The 21,568-nt window shown below is 45.2% G+C and overlaps 1 protein-coding gene across 2 annotated transcripts; it reads left to right on the forward strand.

The window, feature by feature from the left end:
• Positions 1–217: 217 nt before the first annotated feature.
• fbxo38 (F-box protein 38) lies at positions 218–19,157 on the forward strand. Of its 2 annotated transcripts, none has more exons than XM_085414351.1 (22): positions 218–373; positions 834–1,033; positions 1,599–1,732; positions 2,748–2,911; positions 3,126–3,291; positions 3,467–3,742; positions 4,790–4,883; positions 5,144–5,274; positions 5,438–5,608; positions 5,756–5,898; positions 6,191–6,371; positions 8,658–8,710; positions 9,390–9,510; positions 9,621–9,776; positions 9,985–10,620; positions 12,293–12,393; positions 12,561–12,663; positions 13,647–13,813; positions 14,722–14,867; positions 16,986–17,089; positions 18,346–18,459; positions 18,536–19,157. In XM_085414351.1, exons 2-22 carry the CDS (start codon positions 900–902, stop codon positions 18,712–18,714), a joined length of 3,474 nt encoding a protein of 1,157 aa, XP_085270477.1. In that variant the 5' UTR covers positions 218–373; positions 834–899; the 3' UTR covers positions 18,715–19,157. The 2 variants fall into 2 exon arrangements, with proteins under 2 accessions (XP_085270477.1, XP_085270486.1); XM_085414360.1 differs by having other exon boundaries at positions 9,393–9,510.
• Positions 19,158–21,568: the final 2,411 nt, after the last annotated feature.

The raw sequence follows: 21,568 nt of genomic DNA on the forward strand, positions 1-21,568 counted from the left end.
TGTGTAATGAAGTGTTTTGTTTTCATGCTGTTGTATAAATTTCTCCACCACATTAAAGACAAACTGATAAGCATGTTTTGATGGACTGCTGTGTTATAGAGGCAGACCTCATGTCAATGTCAATAATAACCAGTGATTATAACGAAAACTTTGGAGAAAACCATCAATTGTTTATTGTTTCTGCACAACACTGACCTAAAGGGGGCAGCAACACATGTTTAATGCGTATGGCCTGCCGAGAAACTCAGAAGAAGAAGAAGAACAAGCTAACATTGGCTTGTGCTAACGCGTCTCTGGCTGTGTTTAGTACATTTTCTGTGGAGACAGGATGGCTGAGAAGAAGCTTCACGGAGACTTTAGTAGAAACATACTGGTAGGTTAGAACCACCGTGTCAGGCCTTGATAAAGGGGCCAGGTTGTGACTGCGAACCCATTGTGTGGAGTACGGTCTTAGCAGCGGCTGTGCTATCTACTAAGCTAGCTTAAACGAAGGCTTCTTTTAACTTTAAAGTATAATTTAACGAACCTGCCAGTCGTAAAATAACCCGAGTGGTAGCCATCACATTTAAATGGAAGAAAATAAATAATGTGTTCTTTTATTTTTATTAAAAGGTCTATTTGTTTTTCTTATGTTTACCACCAAACATGAATATTCGTGCATGTTGATGACGTAGCGTCCCTGAGTGCACAGTAATTATTGGTTTTACATCCTCACTTCAAACACGCAGCAGGTCTTGAACATAATTGGTATTAGCTTAAAGTGTCCTCAAAGTAGGTCGTGTGGTATGAGTCTCCTACTCCAGTTTACCCATCTTCCCTCATAATGTGTCCAGAACTGAGGTCCCCGCTCGGGATATAGAAGCTCCAGACTTCACGTGGGAGGATATGATACAGCAGTAATGGGTCCAAGGAAGAAGTCTAATAAATTCCACGCTTTGGTGGGCAGCAGTGGGGAAGATCTTGTGCAAAGACTCAGTGAGCCCAAAGACTACATCAATGAGCTGTCCCATGAAGTCCTCTGTCATATATTCAGGTATGCTGCGCTCAGGCTACACTTATCATTTGTCGTATTTACTATGCGTTGTAGAGACCAGTGTGTTGGCTCATTATGCCAGTCAGTATTGGTACCTTTGACTGCCACACACCCACTGGAAAACAAGATAACGTTTGGTCCATGATGGTGACTGTATGTCAAAGAGAACAAGACTGTGGACAAGAATGGACGTAGACTGGGTGGAAAGAGAAGAATGTAACCTGTTAATGTTGCGTAGATGGAAATAGGCAGAACGGTACACCTACGGCTTCCGTTAGGCAAAGTCAAGCTGTATAATTCAAGCACGGTCTGAGACTAAGTCAGCAGCTCATCTGCATATGTTATTACAGCTCTTACTTCTGGAGCCTTACTGCAGATTTCTCGCTGTGTAAAACAAACCGCGGTGGCTGGAACAGCTGCAAAGTTCGCTTTTCTTTTCTTCATGTCGGAGTTTGTTGATCGGAAGCTTCGATGAAGGACTCCCGCTCGCTTTTCCCAGTAAAAGTTTTAATGGTGATCACAGGAACAGCTTCTGAGATTTTAAACATCGTTGTCTTGTTTGTAGGTACCTGCCCATGAAGGATATCATGTGTATGGAATGTTTATCTAGAAAGCTTCGAGAAGCAGTAACTCTGTACCTGCGAGTGGTCAAGGTGGTGGACCTGTGTGCTGGTCACTGGTGGGAGTATATGCCTTCAGGTACAGTACAACCAGTCTGCCTTTCACCAACATACAACAAAGAGCGTGCTATGGTACCCTTTTTTTGGCATTGCCGTTCCCAAATATGAATTCTGATGTTGTCAGTTTTAATAATGAATGTATCGAGCCTAAGCTCCAGGTCAGGCTGAGAGTTTAGTGGTGTTTTTACTGGCCTGCAAAAATCTTTTATTTTTATATCTTAAAATTTTAAGATATTTACTTAATAACAGTAACTCTATAAAATAATGGTCCTGAATGTTACAAACGGCCCATGTTTCCTTTTAGACTCACTCCTGTTTTGCTGTGTAACTTCTGGTGATGTTTCAGGTCATATTTATGCAGAGTGTTTTTCACCTCCAAGTAAGTTTTAACACCAAAACACAAAGAGCTTTGGTTAGCAGGAGGTCCTGGACGTGTCTAAGTCATACTCTGACAGTGCAATAACATGTGGAGACCCTTAAACACAGAACGGGATAGAGATGCATGTTCAAGCCTTGCAACTTTAAAACTAAAATGAGCAAAAATATCTTTGCTCATATTTCTAATACAGTGGAACGCCGACTTACGAAATGAATTCGTTCCCGAGGGTCTTTCGTTAGTCGAAGCACCCATCGCTCCTTTGGAGTGAACGACAGGCTTTAGGCTACTTGCTAACTGCAACAACAATACGTCGTTCAAGTGGAACAGCGAAGCGCAAATACGAAAGCCAAGAGGGCTGTCACATGATTCGGAAGGCATTGTGGGCTCAGCCAATCAGAGCCGGCGGATTTTGTTACGCAGGCCCGTAACACGGGCAGAAATATTGGCGTTCAGTCCCTGCATAACTTGAATTTTTCGTTAAATGGGGCATTTGTAAGTCAGGGTTCCACTGTACTTTTAACGACTTAGGTTTTTTTCACCTTCTGTTTATATGTGTGTAAATGCGTCCATAGTAACCGGTTTATGCTGCAACCCCCGGGCTTTTGAAACATTGAAAAAAAGGGATTTATTTATGTTTGTTGTGCTTTATCTTTAGGCTTTACAGATAGCAGCTTTTTGCTCCTATTGAAGAAGATGCCAGATCTGGAGCAGCTGTATGGTCTCCACCCACGATACCTGGAAAGGAGACGAATCCGTGGTTTTGAGGCGTTCAGTATTCCAGGAGTCCTGGAGGCTCTGCAAGCCTGCCCAAATCTGCTGGTGGGTAAACAGTATGTGACTGATCTGCTGTGTATTAAATAATTAACACGTGTTTTATGTTCTTTATTTGTTGCTACATTCTCTGACCTGGTAGACTGATGATATGTGTAAAGGCCCTTTGCTGTAGCTAGCGCACGCCGGGTCCCATTTGAAAGAGCCTTAAGGTGTAATCGTTGAGTTACGTTTGCAGTTACCTTCGCTGATGTCATTTCAGGGTGTTGAGACTTCCCACCTGGAGCTGGTGGAAGCCATTTGGAACTACATGCCCCAGGTTCACGTTCTCGGAAAGTTCCGCAACCGTAACGGAGCATTTCCCATTCCCGCTGAGAACAAACTCACCGTCCCCATAAATGCCAAGATCCAGACCCTCCATCTGGTGGGTGAGTACAACATAATGACACAGACTTGGTCCAAATACATCAGAGCTACTATCCAAAATTCTGGATGTAAGTCGGCGTCGTGTCTGCTGTTGTGTAGATGTGTGGTTGTTAAAAAGAACAGAAGGATAATCTTAAGGTCTAAAGTATCTGTGTCCTTTTATATTTACCAACCCAGGTGTGAATGTTCCCGAGATCCCCTGCGTGTCCATGCTACGGCACCTTTACCTGAAGTGGGTCCGCCTTACCAAACCACAGCCGTTTAAGGACTTTCTGTGTGTGAGCCTAAGGACCTTTGTTATGCGCAACTGTGCAGGGCCGACCAACTCTCTCAAATACGTTCCCCTGATTACCGGCTTGGCTTCAGCCCGGAACCTCGAGCAGCTGGAGCTGGTACGAGTTCCCTTCTTGGGAGGGCTGATTCAGCACGTGGTGGAGGACAGCTGGAGATCAGGTGAGCAGCTGTTTGTAGACACTGCTGCACTTTCAGTGCATCTTTAAATCACACTGTTGTTCAGTAGGATTGATTCATGCATGGCTTTGCTGTTGTTGTTTTAATGCCTGCGTGTTAGAATTTACATGTTCATGAGTGTCACATGGAAATGAATCACATTACCTGGAAACAATCGTTAACCCTTTAAAACCAGAACCATGAAATTACTACCAGAAATCTTTATTTTTTGATGATGGAGTGTTTGTTGAACCTTTAGACAAAATATATATAGAAATATGTCACATTTTAATCTGCATATATGAGTATTTGTATCACATTTGCTCCATAAGCGATATTTTTGCAGTGGCGTCATTAAAAATGTTTTTTTGAGGGTAAAATAAAAAAGCTACACTGACGATGCAGAAGTCTCAAAAACACATGGATCACATACGATACGCTCGGCTTTGAAGGGTTAAACTCGCAGCCCACGTCACCCCTACTGTGGCGTGAAGAATGTAACGCAGTTTGGACCCCGAGGTGACTTTTGTCGTTCGATTGAATATGGTGACAATACGAGCAGAGAGTCCCAACATGCTGAGGTTGTGTTCGCTCAGTGACACACTAGTGCGCACACTTATGTCTGCAGTTTTATTTAGTTAAACACCACACAGTGACAGAGCTGCTGCCACATGTCTGCACAGGCAGAGAGCACCAGTGTGTTCATTGGGTCGTTCAATGAAAGGCTCCAGTTAACAGGGAGGAAAAAGATGTCTTGTTATACAATATTTGAAATTTAAAACAAAACATTTTCAGAAATCTTTGTTTTCTTGTTTGTTTTCGTGCTGCTTGAACAGTAAAGTGACCGCGACCCTGACGCAGCTTGTTTTCGTCTGTGTTTTATAGCAAAGAGTCTTTCAGGTGTTTTCACTCGTTTGTGTCCGAGCTGTTCAAGAGTCTGTGGATTTACATGACGTGTCCCTACGTTTGTCTTCAGCACTTCAAACACTACTTCACTTCTGTACTGTAGTAATATTTTGCTGTTTGTTTTGATGTTGACGGCGTATCCAGGAGGATTTCGGAACCTCCACACCATTGCGTTTGGAGCCTGTAAGAATGCCCTGGAGGTGGACTTGGGCTACCTCATCATAACTGCTGCTCGCAGGTACCTGCTTACGAACAGTGCTGTGTGAGAGGGATTACAGAATCAGGACATTCTGCTGCATATTTCATAGCTTCAGTGTTCAGATGTGGTTAAAACATAAACAGTAGAGTAAGACGCCAGAAATAACTCAGAATAATATGTGCACCAGGGCAGTGACATTAACAGGTTTGTGACACATTTGACACGATTGGATTATTTGATGTTTGCATGAAGATGCAGGCGTTGCTGAAATTCTCACTTCCTTCTGTGTTTTGTATCAGGCTTCACGAGCTGCGTATCCAGCCTTCACTGACGAAAGATGGAGTCTTCTCAGCTCTCAAGATGGCTGAGCTGGAGTTTCCCCAGTTTGAGACTCTTCATCTGGGTTATGTGGATGAGTTTCTGCTGCAGTGTTAGTGCTTCCTCTCAAATATCTTTTGCTTTGATGAAAAGGCGATAAGCAGCTGACGAAGCCTTAAACCAAGAGGAGAATGAATAGTAACTCTGTAATAAAGCCCCATGTTCAGTACACTGATGATGGAAACGAGGCTTTTCCTGCTTTTATTTAAACTCAGGTAAAATGAGCCATTCGGAGCTGGTGAAATATGGGCTGGCGGATGTTATCGAGAACCCAGGAATCATCACTGATATTGGGATCAAGGTGGTGAATGAGGTGTTCACCAATATTAAATACCTGCTAATCTACAACTGTCCTCACCTCCACAACCCTCACCACTGGATTACTGGTACATTTTTGGTTTTGGTGAATAATAACAAAACAGCAGAGACAAATGCAGCCTTTATTATGCTGCAGTGTTTTTCCCTCTCACATCATTGGAAAAGTATAGTGTTGTCATGCATTTGGACCATGCTGTCCCCGTTTCTGTCTGCAGATCAGTCCAGATGGAGCCGTCTGGTTGATCTCACTCTGGTTCGCTGTCACGCCATCAAGCTGGAGTCTTTTTCCCAGTTTGTAGAGTTGCTGCCCAGTCTGGAGTTCATCTGTCTGGACCAAATGTTTCGAGAACCACCCAAGGTACGTTTGTTATGGTCGCTTTCTCGAAACGAATCATCCCAGAGACGCGTCGTCTTCAAAGGGAGCAGATTTCAAAAGAACTGCATGGCAAGTGTGTCAGGCTCTTTACAGAGGATCCTGCACTGGTGCATTCATGCAGTGCATCAGTGTGACTGCCGTGCTCTTAATGAACCCGAGTAGCTGGACTCATTTGTACGTGTTAGTCCTGTGCACACAGGGATTTAGTCGTTATCACCTCACAGCAACAATTTGTAATCGTTTGTGTGTTTGTGTGTGCGCACCTGTGTGTTAGGGCTGTGCCAGGGTGGGTCTGAGTGCAGGAACTGGGATCGGTGTGTCCTCAGCACTCGTCAGCAACCAGAACTCAAACAATGACAATGAAGACCACCATCACCACAATGAGCCAAACATGCCTCCCCCACCCATCAACAACATAAACAACCAACGGCGGCGGCAGCAGCAGCAACACGATGGCAAGTCTCACTGGCTTTAATAATTAAATACCAACAATTGTATTAAAATAAACGTCATATGTTTTTAATAATGCTGATGGCCCACAAGTTGGATGTCGGTTAGAAAATGAGGAGGAGTTCTGGAGTAAGTTGGATGAAGCGGTGGAGTGTTCCCAGAGTGGACGGAGTCGTGGTTGGAGCAGTGCTAAAGGACACATGTGCTGGATGGAGATGGCTATGAACACATACTTCAGAAGAGGAGGAACACTGAGTAACATAAGACTAGACGCGCATAGGTAGATTATATCTTATGCAGATGGAGGAACCTGAACGAGACTGGAGAGTACACAGTGGTGTCATGGGCCATGAAGTGGTAAAGGAAACTGTCAGGGAGGTGTTTGGTGTTTCCTCTGAGCAGAGGAAGGAGGACGAGGAGACTTGGTGCTGGATGATGGAATGAGAGAGTACAAGAAAGTATTTAAAAGAAGAGATTTGCAAAGAAAAAGTGTGATGGTTAAGAAGACCACAGTAGACATGAGCACTAGGAAAAGGGTGTGTAGTTCGTGGTGTGTGAGGGTGGACACTAAGAAAGAAGAGAAGGATGTGCAGCAGATTTGGTTTATTAAGGATAAAGACGAAATGTTAAAATGAGGAAAGTGTGTGTGTTGAGAAGACAGGAGTGCTGACACACAGCTTTTCTTCTCTGCCTGAGCGCTTAATGCACTACAACATGACTTTTTCACACATTCATACCAGCTTTGTTTTCTGTGCTTAAGTGCTTTCTAGCTAACGTTTATACACGTTGATGGATGAGTCACAGAGGAACTTGAGGCTGGTATCCTGCTCAAGGATGTTTAGCATGCAGACTGGAGCAAACGGGGATCGAACTTTACAATTAATAGTTTCATGGCTGTAGCGATACCTCGTGAGCTACAGCCAGGACTGACTGAGGAACAACCCCCTGTGAGCAAGCACTTGGCAACAGCGGGAAGGATAAACTCCCTTTTAACAGGAAGAAACCTTTAGCAGAACTGGGATCAGGGAAGGGCAGCCATCTAGTCCAGCCCTAACTATATGCTTTAGCAAAAAGGAAAGTTTGAAGCCTAATCTTGAAAGTAGAGATAGTGTCTGTCTCCTGAATCCAAACTGGAAGCTGGTTCCACAGAAGAGGGGCCTGAAAACTGAAGGCTCTGCCTCCCATTCTACTTTTAAATACTCTAGGAACAACAAGTAGGCCTGCAGAGCGAGAGCGAAGTGCTCTAATAGGGTGATATGGTACTACAAGGTCATTAAGATAAGATGGGGCCTGATTATTTAAGACCTTGTATGTGAGGAGCAGGATTTTGAATTCTGGATTTAACAGGAAGCCAAAACAGGAGAAATCTGCTCTCTCTTTCTAGTCCCTGTCAGGACTCTGGCTGCAGCATTGTGGAGCAGCTAATAAAAGCATGAACTAGTTTTTCAGTGTCCTCTGAGACAGGATATTTCTGATGTTGGAGACATTGCGCAAGAAACCATACTTTTTAAAAAATAGAATAAAATATGTGCATTGAAGGACATGTCCTGGTCAAAAATGACTCCAAGGTTCCTCACAGCGTTACTGGAGGCCAAGGTAATGCCATCCAGAGTAAGAACCTGCTTAGAGACCATATTTCTAAGCTTTTCAGGGCCGAGTACAATAACCATATCAGCAAATGCAAGCCCTGATATGAATCCTGTGACAGTTTGACTGTGTGCTTTGTACTTATCGATATAATGTGAGAACGATTAAACCTACCGTGCTGGGATAGTGCCTCGGACTGAATCATTCTTTGTTGCATTAATTTAAGTCAGACTAGAGAAGTGGTTGAAATTCTCAGTGAGGGAGTGCTGTGAGTTATTCATACATGCCTTTCCTGTGTTTACAGAGTCATGTGTATCATGTGTAAACATGATTAGTAAAGTTACACCAATACTCACCATGACCTAAAAAATGCTGAACCAGTCTGGCTGTTTAAACAGATGCTGTCTTGTTTCCGTCGCTGATCCGTTGTGGGTGAAAGTCTCAGTCTGCAGTCGCTTAGTTGGAGCTTGGGGGGACAGTCATGCATGTTTTCATCCCTCACTCTTTTTGTTCCAACGCAGCTGTAGGTTGACAGGGCGCAGCGCGTCACACACGGCGTGGAAATGTTTTTCAACCTGTGGTTCTGGCATAGTGCGACCTTTAACCTTCACTTCTTCAGTTATATAAAGTATTTTACTTCGTACGCTGTCGTAGAAGATGATGGACGTAATGTTGAGTTACAGAACTAGCGCTTGTTTTTACAGCACCAGCAGAAGTAAATGGAGTGGAGGAAGAAGATGAAGAGGATGAAGACGAGGTAAAAATGTTCTGTATTTCACCCTGTGAGACCCAACCCATCACAAATAGCCAGAGATAACAGATGTTTATTAACCCTGATAACAAAGCCCATAGAATGTTTTTGCTACATCATGTTGAGTATGATATAGTTCTATGATATAGTTCTATGATATATTTCTATAATATAGTTCTATGATATAGTTCTGTGATGTATTTCTATGATATAGTTCTATGATATAGTTCTGTGATGTAGTTCTGTGATGTAGTTCTATGATATAGTTCTGTGATGTAGTTCTGTGATGTAGTTCTGTGATGTAGTTCTGTGATGTAGTTCTATGATATAGTTCTATGATGTAGTTCTGTGATGTAGTTCTGTGATGTAGTTCTGTGATATAGTTCTGTGATGTAGTTCTGTGATGTATTTCTATGATATAGTTCTGTGATGTAGTTCTGTGATGTAGTTCTGTGATGTAGTTCTGTGATGTAGTTCTGTGATATATATTTTGTATGGTTGGGTGTTTTTGGCGAATTGTTGTTAACAACAATGTTCACTTTAGACAAAAAGAGTTTGGAAATAATGACAAGTATTGATCATGTTGATGAGACGGAGGTCTCAGAAACGCACGTGTCAAATATGATAGATTGTAGGGCTGATAGTCAGGGTTGGGTTCTGATATGAGTGTTAACTTTCTGGGAAGGAGAACATGGACGTTGAGCCTCAGATCGAGCTGAAGGAAGCAGAGGCTGAAGAAGGCGACATGGCTCCGGGGCCCAGTCACCAGGCTCCAGCATCACAGCCACCTGATGAGGAACAAGCAGGTCCGACGTTGGTCTTTCACTGAACAAAGCAAGCAGTGTTTGGAAAAATGAAGGTATAAATGACATGTCTTGCATACACTTTGCACATTAATATTTGATTTTAATTCCAGGTCCCAGTGGTTTAGTCCAGCAGTGCAGATCAGCTTGTGCCAACGTGCCCAAACCTTCACAGGTCATCTCGGACTCGGACAGCGAGGAAGAGGAAGGCCTTGTTTCCAGGTTAATGCCACCTTCATGTTTGGAGCAGCCGGCCTCATGTACAAAAGGTGATGCACGATACGGCTCACAGCCAGAAGGCACCAGCAAGTGCTTGATGATTGGATCGTGAGATGGTGGACAGACATTCAGGATGTGTTTTGATTCAAGCGTCTTTCTTCATGTATCAGTCCGATATTCTTAATTTGATTGTAATTATGACGGCTTAAAAACTGGCTGCTGGTGTCGAGGTTTGTAAAGGGTGTGTTTCGTCTCCAGGTAAAGGAAAGACTCCGCTGAGGAGGGGCAACAGTGTGGCTATATCCATGGCAGTCGCTGATCAGCCAAAGACTCACGCTGCAGAGAACAGCTGTGAGAAGAGCTGCCAGGTGACCAGTGAACAGATTAAGGCCGACATGAAGGCTGCTACTGAGAGCAGCAGGAGGAGCAGCGGTAAAGGAACTACTACTGAGGCTGTGGAGGCCGCGGCAAGACCAGGAGCTAGCGGGACATCAGAGGATACTCCAGCATCAAGGACTGGAGTAAGGACAATGACCGGCTCATTGGTCAGAGTTGGACCTGCAGGAGCCACATCGGGCCATGCGGGTGGATGTAGGAGCGTGGTGATGGATGCCACCCATGGAACAGCCCCTGACAGAGCTGCGAGTGGCAGAGAGGGCGCAGAGCGACCCTCTGTCCCTCTGAGTTCTGGTCCTGCCAGTGTGGACAGAGTGGAGCCCAGAGGTGGTGCTGTAAAAAATGATCCCAGGAGACCAGGACCTCAGACTGCTCAGGGGAAGAGGCAGCCTTCCTCTGCTGCGAGCTCAGGATCACAGCAGGAGAACTTTGTTCCAAGGCGACCTTTAACCCGATCGTGCACCCGCACGTCCTCTGTGCCGTTGGTCTCAGAGACAGGTAAGACTGGAACAACAGGAATCCAGCTTCTCAGGAGTGAAACTTAAAGCTTTTCTTTCTTCTATTCATGGCTCCGTGCAGATGTTAGTATACATCAGGCTCAGTACATCGCTGTGTTTAAAACCTCTGTGAAGTTGTTTGTGATTCGGTTGCTATTTACTTTTGTTCACTCAGAACAAAATCTGTCACACATGTTAACATGGCCACGCTGATCCAGACATCAGGCAGCATGTGAGAGGTAGATGTGCAACGAATATGAAGATCAGAAGGAGAATCTTTTAGTTTTGGTTGCAGTAGGTCGGGAGGTGGAGCAGGTCATCCACTGATCAGAAGGTCGGTGGTTCGATCCCAGTCTGTGTCCTTGGGCCAGATACTGAGCCAAGTTTCTCTCCGACCATCAGAGTCTGTGTGTGAGTGTTAGCTGGTGCTTGGATGAATGTTGTGCTACGAAGCTGATTATTAGAGACTGAAGAATTAATTAATGGCAGGACTTCTTTGAGCAGTTTTGTAGGAATGGGGTCTAAAAGACACGTTGATGGTTTGGAGGAAGTAATTATTGAAGTTAACTCAGAAAGATCGACTGGAGAAAAAGAGTCTGACTTAACATCAGTGGTGCTAAGAGCAGCTGTAGATAATATTACATCTGTGGGATGATTATTGGTCATTTTTCTCTAATGGTTCAAATGTTATTCATGAAGTCGTTACTAGTTAAGGTTAGAGGGATGGTTGGCCCGACAGAGCTCTGACTGTCAGCCTGGCTACAGAGCTGAAGAGAAACCTGGGGTTGTTCTGATTGTCACAGGAGCTGCAGGAGCTGCAGGATCCACAGTCCAACCTAACGAGGATGTGAAATTATTAACAAGATCATTCAGAAGCTAAGCTGAGAAATTTGCCTCAAAAGTGATACGAGTGCGTACGATACGATCCACAAGTTTCTACAGTGATTTGGCTTTTAAGGAATTACATCCGCACGCACACGAACTTTGAGCAGACAGTTTTTGACAAACCTCTACATTCAAACCTGAATAAATGGACTCACGCGTGTCCACGTGGGGTTTTAAAACAAGTTTTACTTTGCCGCTTCAGCTGCACAAATGGAAGCTGTGTTCAGGTTCCTGTGTACAGCTGGGACATCGAGGCTTCCTCTTTGTTGCAGAGCAGCTCTGCTGGGAAACAGATTTACCAAATGTAGTAAATGTTCTGTATAAGTTCTCAGTGACGTTGATCTCACAGTCAGAGGAAGTTTTCTTCTTTTAAATTGGTGCCACGGGTTTGTCTGCTGGCGGCTGAGGTACAAAGCAGTGTTACAGCCACATTAGCAATAAAAATTGTATTGAGCATTTTAAGAAAAAAGTCTGAACGCTGTTTTGAGGAAAAAAGTGGAAATCTACTTGGAGGAAAAAGTGAAAATGTGCAGATTACATTGTTGTTTCCACGGCTGCTGCACCGTCAGACACGCTCCGTGCAGAGGAAACAAACTGATCGGCCTCCTTGTGATACAGCCTCTTTATTGCAGGAGTGTGTGACCATCCAGCCTTTTCATGTTGTACAAGTCCACTCTCCCACGTTTGTGGGGTTTTCCATCTGACCTGATTCACCATCTCACAGCAGTGTCTTTTCAGCCTCTTTGCAGGCAGGTGTGTTTAACCTTGGACTCTGTTATTTTGTGTAGATCTTTCCAGAGCCAGGCCTCGAATGGCAGTGAGGAGGAAACGAATGGCTGACAAATCAACCAGCACTTCGGACCCGGTGACTGAGGACGACCATGTGCAGGTACGTGTGCGCTCGGACACAAACACGGGGACTGGCACTTTACTCTGTGATCCAAAGAAAAGCACACAGATGTTTTTGTCCTTGGTTCCTTTCTGGTTAAAGTTTGGTCAAATGGTTCTGCAGTGTGTTTTTATCAAAGATGTACTGAGATGGTTTTGCTTGTATAGATTTTGTCTCTGAAGAGCAAGAACCTGGTGGGAATCACTCTGACCAACTGTGGAATCACTGACCTGGTCCTTAAAGACTGCCCCAAAATGATGTTCATTCACGGTACTCATATTTGATAATTAACTTACATTAATGTTTTGTTCTGCCAAAAACTAAAAACATAAGGTGTGTGCTATCAGAGTGCTTCTAGTCTTTAGTTACTTTTTAACATTTAAAATGAACTGCAGTAGATGTAACTGCAGTAGATGTAACTGCAGTAGATGTGACTGCTGCTACTTTTCTGAGTGTTCGTGCTGCACATGAGCTGTAAAATGTTCTTGCATCTCCCGAGGTTCTTATATTCTGCGTTTGAGAAACGAATTTGTCTGTAAATGAGTCACAAAATTGTCAGTGCTGGTCACTGCATGTTCAAAACAATTAGTCTTCACTCTTGTTTGTTAAGAGATCATGTTTAGGCCAAACAGTGGGAAGGAAAAACTCCCTTTTAACAGGAAGAAACCTCCAGCAGAACCAGGCTCAGGGAGGGGTGGGGCCATCTGCTGTGATTGGTTGGGGTGAGAGAAGGAAGACAGGATAAAGACATGCTGTGGAAGAGAGACAGAGGTTAATAATAACTCATGATTAAATGCAGAGAGGTGTACAGGCGCTCTGTGAAGCACCCAGGAGCCCAGACCTCCTGTGGAGGATTCAGGGTCACCTGGTCCAGCCCTAACTATATGCTTTAGCAAAAAGGAAAGTTTGAAGCCTAATCTTGAAAGTAGAGATAGTGTCTGTCTCCTGAATCCAAACTGGAAGCTGGTTCCACAGAAGAGGGGCCTGAAAACTGAAGGCTCTGCCTCCCATTCTACTTTTAAATACTCTAGGAACAACAAGTCAACACTAACTAGTTTTTTAGCTTCAATCTGAGATGAATGTTTTTAATTTTTGGCAGATTGTGCAAATACAAGAAGTCATTACTAACTTTTGTACTTTTTAAAAATCAAATTGTCGTGTTTCAAACGCTCCAAAGTGCCCGCGACATCTTTGGTTATGCTGAGTTGGAAGGTCTCGAGTAATCAGCGTCTTTGTGTGTTTACACTCTACAGCTACCAGATGCCGCGTGTTAAAGCACCTGAGAGTAGAAAGTGCCCCCATAGTAAACAGATTTGACTACGCTCAGTGTAAGAAGCTAGACATGGAACAGGTCCTGGATCAGATCCTGAGAATGCCCCCTGAGAGGAATCGCATAATCTACATGCGTCCTATGCATCAGGTTGGTGACCTTTGGTCATTAGAAATCTTAACTGCTGGTGTATAAAATGTTGTAATGTCGCAATACTGCAACAAAAAGCACTTTTCCTGTGGCCGGGGTGTCAGACTCACTTCACATGGCGAGCCACATACAGCCACTTCGATCTTACAAAAAGCTTCAGCAAAGACAGAAACTGTAAAAAATAAAGGTTTTTACTGTAGTCGTAAAAAAGCAGGACTGTGCTACAGTGGAAAGTGAAAAACAAACTTGTTAATTACTTTGTGTTGTATGAATGGCAATGATGGAGGTTTTTACCTGTGGGAAAAACTATAAACTTATACAGATGCAGTCGAATGTTCTGCTTGTTTGTGATGAGCAGATCAAACAAGTTGAGCACTATAACTTCATGCAGAGCCTGAGCCATGGCTCTGTGCTGCACACATCTCTGCCATTCACAGACTGTATGGAGTTTATTTTATAGACTACAAGAAAGCGAGAAATGTATGAAAAATAAGAGAAAGGTACACATTGGGCAACATGTGTTATCTACTTACTGCTACTATTACCAGGGAGAACACAGGTGAGGTGTTTGAAACGTTTTGTCCCCCACAATGGGAAAAGGATCAAAATAAAAATGGGGATCACTTTATTCTGCTGGGCGAATGTGGCCCGTGGGCTGTGTTTGACACCCCGGCTCTTCAGACCTTTGGTTGTGCCTGTAAAGCTGTTGACAGCAGATATAACTGTGCTTGCTGAAAACAGCTGGAACATCTGGCTACATAAAAGAGAAGCTCTCAGACTCAGACATGTTCTCTCTGCTAAAATCACGATAACGTTAAACAAGATGAAGATAAACAAATGTTCGTCTCATTTTCCAGACACTTCTATGTGAAACACTCAGTGTAATTCTGTCTGTCTCATGTTGTCAGATTGACTCGGTAGCATTGGAGCGCCAGCTGTTCCAGGGGCCGTATCCTTACCACATCGCTATAGTGCACGAATTCAGCAACCCGCCAAATATACGCAACAAAGTTCGCATTCGCAGTTGGATGGACACCATAGCTAACATCAGCCAGTGAGTAGTGTCACATGCAACATTACACAAGACAGCAGTGGGCTGCTGTGTGTGTGCGTGGACGTGTCTGTGTGTGCGTGGGTGGATGTGGACGCGTCTGTGCGTGGATGTGGGTGCGTCTGTGCGTGGGTGCGTCTGAGCGTGGATGTGGATGCGTCTGTGCGTGCGTGGGTGGGTGCGTGTGTGCGTGCGTACATGTGTCCGTGCGTGGGTGTGGGGCCTTTGATGGTAGTGTTTCGTCAGCATAACAGCTGCTGTGGACTTCAGTAACACATTTGCTTATAGGGCCACTGATCTGTTATAGTCACACGTGTTACATGAACAGGGTTGTGTTGCTGCTTTTATTTACCAAACTTCAGAAAACTGAAGGGTTCTTGTACAGATGTAGATGAAGCAGGTACTAGCAGCCAGCAGCTGGACGATGATCCGGGTGATCTGGATGTTGGACTCCTTCATGGGGCTGCAGTGGGACATGGTCTGAACCGAGGGCATCCCAGGAGGTAATAACGGTGCAGACGACAGGGCGGTCGAGCCCTCTTACCTGCTGGGACAAAGTGTCCCTCAGCCCTCTGTTCGAGGTGTCCATCTGCATGAATGAAGGGGAGTCAGACGTTAGGTGTGTGAAGCAGGGGTCCCCCCTTCTTTACCTGCACAGATGCTACCTGGCACTGCTCCATGCACAAGTTTGGCATGATTGATCGATCGATTGAATCTGCAGTGATAACTGTCCCCAAGAACCGCCTCACCTCTCTTTTGGTCTTGGGATACAGGCTGTTGTTTTCTCCGCCTGAGGACGTCTTCAGAGTGGTACCCCAAATACTGCACCTCCATCTGTCCAACGGCACACTTCTTCAGGTTGGCTGTGAGCCCTACCTGCTCCAGAGGTTTTAGAACAGTGGCCAATCGCTGGAGGCGGCGGGGCCTCACGAGAAGGCCCTGCCATCTCCTCCTCCCCAAAGCCGGCGTCGCACGACCTCGTGTCACCACTGAGTACAGCTCAGACACTACAAGCCCCGCCCACAAGCTTCCACTAAAGGTTTTTAAAGCGCATCTCTCAATCCCAATCCGTCGACGCCGTTCAGAGATGCTGCAGCCTTTACTGCGTTTTGCCCTTGTATTTATTTGTAGTGGCACTATGGGATATTTGTGTATGTCCCCATGCACGCACCTAACCTCCACCTGCTCTGCCTCCACCAATGGCCCTGGCTGAACCAGGGTCTGCGTGCAGCCCTATTCCATCCCCATATACCCTCTTGGCACCTTACCAGTACGTCCCTCCTGGACCGGTGGAAGGTGTTGGAGGGCTGGTGCCCCACCTGTCCCACCTCCATCAGCAGGCACTCCTGGCGCTGGTGTCCCGGCCGCCCACACCTCCAGCACTTCCGCTTCAGCATTTGCGAGGCTCCCTGCGAGTTAGGACATCGCCTTTAGTTGGTGGAAGGTGCGGGGCGATGGTGGCGATGGTGGCGAGCGAGTTAGAGGCTGGCAGTCGTGGCAGCTTCTCCACAGCCAGCACGGTTGACGTAGAGCCCCGACCAGCTGTGGCTGCTCCAAGGGTGACCCGGCCACTATGTCAGGTTTGCACTCGGCCTGGATCCACCACTGTCTGCATGGTGGTTAGATCCACCAGCATCGTGGCCACTACCTCTACTGGCTGTACTGGTTGCAGGCCCAACACATGCACACTGTTGCTCTGTTTTATTTTAAGCTTTTTTCCAAGTTTGCTCTGTGCAGGACTCGTTCCTGCTGCAGCTCGCTCCTCCGGGTCCAGCTGGCTCCTGAAATAGCAGGAAATTATCACCAAATCATTCCCACCTGTGCTGCCAGCCTCCTGGCACTGCCCCCGAACCCTACTGCACCACCACTCTGCAGTGGAGCTGCAGACCACATCCCCACCACAGATGGCTGTGGCCTATACTGTGTCCACGCGCTTAAAACAAGCGTGACTGGTTATTCTCAGCACAGACGTTAATGAGCAAGTTTCAAACAAGAAAGAGCAAAACGAAACAAAAATGGAACAGTGGTCATTAGTAAGGGAGTTATGTACTGTCTATAGAGTCACTGCTCTTTATGAAGCCAAATTTCAGTTTTTCATATATGTGTGTTTGTCTCTAACAGAGAGCTAATAAAGTACGAGTTCTTCCCAGAAGCCACCAGGACAGAAGAGGATGTGAAAAAGTTTCCCAGATACCCCTGGGGCCGAGACATCTACACACTGGAGGGTAACGTGTTTACGTCACATCGCTTGTTGAATTTTTTTTCATAAGTGCTTGCTTATATTCTGCCTCCTCTGGGAGTCGAGGTTTGTTTTTGGTCAGTGACGTTATGGAAGGAAGGATCTGTTTGGTGTAGTTTCACACTGAGCCGGGCTCAGGTGGGAGGAAAGGTGCACCGCTCTAAACGTCACTGTTTTATCATCTCTGATCTTGTTTCTGTGTGGATGTAAATGTGAGAAAAGTGATGGCGAGTCTGTAGTGTATTGATTGTTACTGGCCATCTACAGATGGTTTTCACTGCCTCACCCAGCTGATCATTCCTGGGTCAGCTGACTGCTTGCTCTACCTTTGCAGCCACACTGATAAAATCCACCCTGGATGTAGAAACTTCTCTTCCTTGTTTGAATAGCAGTGACTTATTTACTACACTGGTGAACTAGCGCACTGAAGGAGTTACTGACAGGCTAGTTCTTAAGCTCCTCATCAAACACACACTACCGCTCAAACGTTTTACAAAAAAAGTTTTTCCAGTTTTTATTGAAAATCATACAGTTTAATGTCTCATTGCATTTTGAAATGAAAGCATAGGACAAATAAGAAGTTAGAGTGAAAAAACTATCAAAATCAGTTTATAGACCAAATATATTCTGACTCATCAAAGTCGCCCCCTGTGATATAACAGCTGAACACAGCCGTGGCTTCTTTCTACAACACAAATCAAATCTTCTCCCACATCTGGAGCAGATGTTCCCATGAATGTGGACCTTGTAGCTGCTTTGCTTTCGCTCTTCTGTCCAGTTCAAACCAGCTCGATGGGTTTAGGTCTGGAGACTGTGCCGGACCTCCATGTTTCCAAGCTCATCTTGTTCTTTGTTCCTGAGGTGGTTCTGCCACAGCTTGGACTGTGTGGGGTCTTTATCCTGCTGTAGGATGAAGCCCTGACCAACTCGGTGCATGTAGGAAGTAACAGCAGCAGCTTTCAAGGCTGATCAGCCTCCGTTGCTGCAGAACAGATTTAAAATGTTTACCCGTGTTGTCCCTGAAAAAGGCCTTTTTGTATAATTGTGAAATGTACATTATTTTACAGTTTTGGTGACCTTACCTTTGTTTTAAACCGCTGGCAGCTCAACACTTACCTTTGTACCATTTCAAGCTGTTCACTGGACTTGAACGACTGCAACAAATAACTGTATAACTGTTCTCAGACGTTTGACTGGTAGTGCATGTTCTCACCATCAACTCTTTGTGATGTCACTGCTCAGGATTGGTGGATGGAGCGCCCTACAGCATGATAACAGACTTCCCTTGGCTCAGGACCCTGAGAGCAGCGGATCCTAACGGCTATTCCCGCTACGACTTTGAAGACGATGAAAGCAGTGAGTGCGTCAGTCTGTCAGCAGTTTCTCCGTGCGGCTGCTCTCTGTACTCAAACGGTTTTCTCTCCTGTGTTAGCCACTATCTACGCCCCACGGCGCAAAGGACAGCTGTCGGCTGACATCTGCATGGAGACCATTGGGGAAGAGATCTCGGAGCGGCGGCAGAGCAAAAGAGGAGTGTTTCAGAGAGTAGTGGTCCTCTTCCTTCATCACTGTGATACTCCAGGCGAACCCGTGGATGACGACTACATCTAGAAACCAAAGACCGAGAACCAGAAGGATGTCAGCCTCGACGCTCGGGCTTCTGACTGAAAACACTTGGTTTTATTAAAAAATGAGAAAGTTGGTTTCCTGTTGAAAGCTGCAGGTCAGCACTGACATGCACATAATATTTAATGACTCTTCAGTAGCATTACGGAGGAACAGCAGAGTCTAAGGCTGCTCACAAGGGGGCGCTAATGAGCTGGACAGTGAAACGTGGACACTGTGGGGAGAGGGTGATGATGATGTTTCATTTGGCTCACACCGAAGGCCGACTCTTTTCAATTCTTTGAAAAAATACAAGAACATGCCTTCAATCTTTATTTGGGGGATTTGATAAGCTCGAGATCTGTGCTGGTTTTCTCTTTTATCATACACGACTCTGAACGTATGGTAACTCATTAATTCCAAGAGTAAATAAAAAAGGGTCAAACATGTGACGTTGTTGATTTTGTTCCAAATAAAGGCTCGAGTCCTCCTGCCTTCGCTAGCAGCATTGTCTGCACGACTGCAGTTTTCTGTCGCACTGCAGTTGGGAAGCGTTCCCGTGTCGCTGTTTGTCGAGTTTGTTTCATCAGAAAGCAGAATAAGCAGAGACCTGTTTGTTGCTGAAGGATATGTAAAACAACTTGATGGTTGACCGTCAGTCACCTCTGCACCTTTTGAAGCTCCTCTGTCGGAGCTACAGTCGCATCGTGTGATTGAGTGAGAATATAGATATGTAGCTCTTAATGTTGACCTGACGTATTCACATTGCACACTCGGAGCTAACTCTGTGTTGTCAGAACCAATCAGAGGGCCCGTCTCCTAGCATCCTTCTGTGGCACATCTAAAGTTGTGCTGATATAAGCTGAGAGTTACACAACAGCTGATGTTCTCAGGCCCAGCAGCTAGTCGTTCATTCGTAATCCTTTGGCTTCGTGGATGCTGAACGTGGACTTTGTTAAAGGATTAAGGTCGTCTGGCCTCGTACGGTCGGGCCGCTTCTGTTTTCCTAGCCCGACTCTGCTCCACACGTCCTTGGTGTTTGTGGTCTTTCTGCTGTGAAATGCGGCCCCTCCCCGACGTCTCCCTGTGCCGATGTGCTTCAGTGACTCGTCTTCTGCTCGTCCTCTGCTTTACAGACTGTTCAGCTCGGCTTTGTGTGAACTTTGAACTAACTTACTAATTTAACCACCCAGCAAGTTTGTTTCATTGTTCATCCACCTTTCCACTGTCTGCTTCTTATCCAGTGTTGGGCTGCAGGAGCAGTCGTCTAAACAGGAGACCAGGACCTCCCTCTCCACCTCCTCCAGGTCATCTGGGGAGACGCCAACGTGTCTTTCAGCTGACTTGGGAATCAGTGCATCCTCGACTTTTATTTTCACTTATTTTGAACCAGCTGTCCTAATCATCCCCGCACCGTCCTGATGATATCCACCTAAAAATGAGCCGCTTTGGTTTGAAGTGTAGTTCTGCAGAGCTGTCGCGCTTATACTCTCACAGCTGTTTTAGTCTCCAGTTCATTAGTGAAACATTACGTTTCCAGCTGTGTTGGTCAGTCTTCTGAGAGCTGCTGGCATCTATAACGACTGGCTGCTCGTCGAGTTCGTTCTGATCAAGTTACCACTCAAATACATTTATGAAATCAATAGTTCTTAGAGAAATATCCATATTTACTGTGTTTCCAGTTATACAGTTACAGGAGAGCCAGTGGGTGACACAAACCAGAGCTCTGGCAGCTGTGGAGACATGGCAGGTATACCTGCATATTTCATCCCATTTCTGGCTCCGCTAATCGCATCTCTTCCTGCTTTGACAAGCAAGATGGAGTCTTCCATGTTTCCAGTGAATGTGACTCCTATCCTGCTTTCAGTCAGTGTAAACACAGGACTGTGTCTCCCGCCTCCGTCGAGCCTGCACTTCCTGCTGCTGCTGTGGGCTTCTTGTGACATAGACCAGCGTCGATGCTCTGCAGCACGGGGCACTCGCTCCAGGCCAGATAGCTGCCTGCTGGACCTCACACTGGCTGTGTCACTGTCCATGCTTCCTTCTTTGTCTTTTATTAGGTACAAGCACTACTTTTGTAATTCTGACCCTTTGAAAAACTGATACAGAGTCTTTGTTTATCAATAAAACGGCCCTTTGGTGTCATTTTCCTAAAACGTTCCAGGGAATCCAGCCGTCACTTTCATCTAAAGTCACTTAGCCATAGCTACAAGAGAAAAGGGGGTAACAGTTACAGAGGACGGGAGGCCTGCATTAAGAGATTTTAGGTAGTGAACAAATTTGGAGTATTATTGGCAAAAATGCAACATTACATTAAAATGACTCATTTATAATACAGCCCATCTCAGAGTGTCACTCATATACGAGTGCTGTGAAATGTTAGCTTTGTGTAGCAAATACTTCTCAAGATATGTTTAAATGTTCTGTTGACTCGCTTTCAGTGCTTTGAGATCCATATTTGAACACGACTGTGGTAAAAACTGCTGAAGACAAAGGCCTGAGTCAGTCATGACCTGTAGTCTGGGACGGCACAACGTGTGAGTGTTTGAACGCACAATATAACAAACTTTAGGTTGGAACGCACAGATTTGATTGACAATAATTTTATGTGACAATGATGCAACAAGTGACAAAGATATTAGCAGACGCACTCATTTCAATCCAAACTCTTCCAGATCGTAGAATAACGGAGTTGAATGGTTTTTGTTTCTGAAACCTGCTTCGTTCTGTTTCTGAAGCGTTCAGATGCTGTGGTTCAAAGTTTATATGCTGCTTTTCACAACTGCTCGACTTCACAGAGATGTTTTTGTTCTTTTCAGTTTGAGTTGGTATAGTTTTAAATAATGTAACTCGATCTGTT

The sequence above is a fragment of the Rhamphochromis longiceps genome, linkage group LG2 (assembly GCF_057381845.1).
Source record: "Rhamphochromis longiceps isolate RC_006_pf linkage group LG2, R_longiceps_female_GT1.1, whole genome shotgun sequence".
NCBI classification, from domain to species: Eukaryota; Metazoa; Chordata; class Actinopteri; order Cichliformes; family Cichlidae; genus Rhamphochromis; species Rhamphochromis longiceps.

Bases quoted from the DNA above. Each gene is read 5' to 3' on its own strand.
- fbxo38 (XM_085414351.1), top strand. From the start codon at position 900: ATGGGTCCAAGGAAGAAGTCTAATAAATTCCACGCTTTGGTGGGCAGC. The intron at 9,777-9,984 runs GTGATGCACGAT...TTTCGTCTCCAG, and splicing joins GCCGGCCTCATGTACAAAAG to GTAAAGGAAAGACTCCGCTG. The intron at 14,868-16,985 runs GTGAGTAGTGTC...TGTCTCTAACAG, and splicing joins ACCATAGCTAACATCAGCCA to AGAGCTAATAAAGTACGAGT.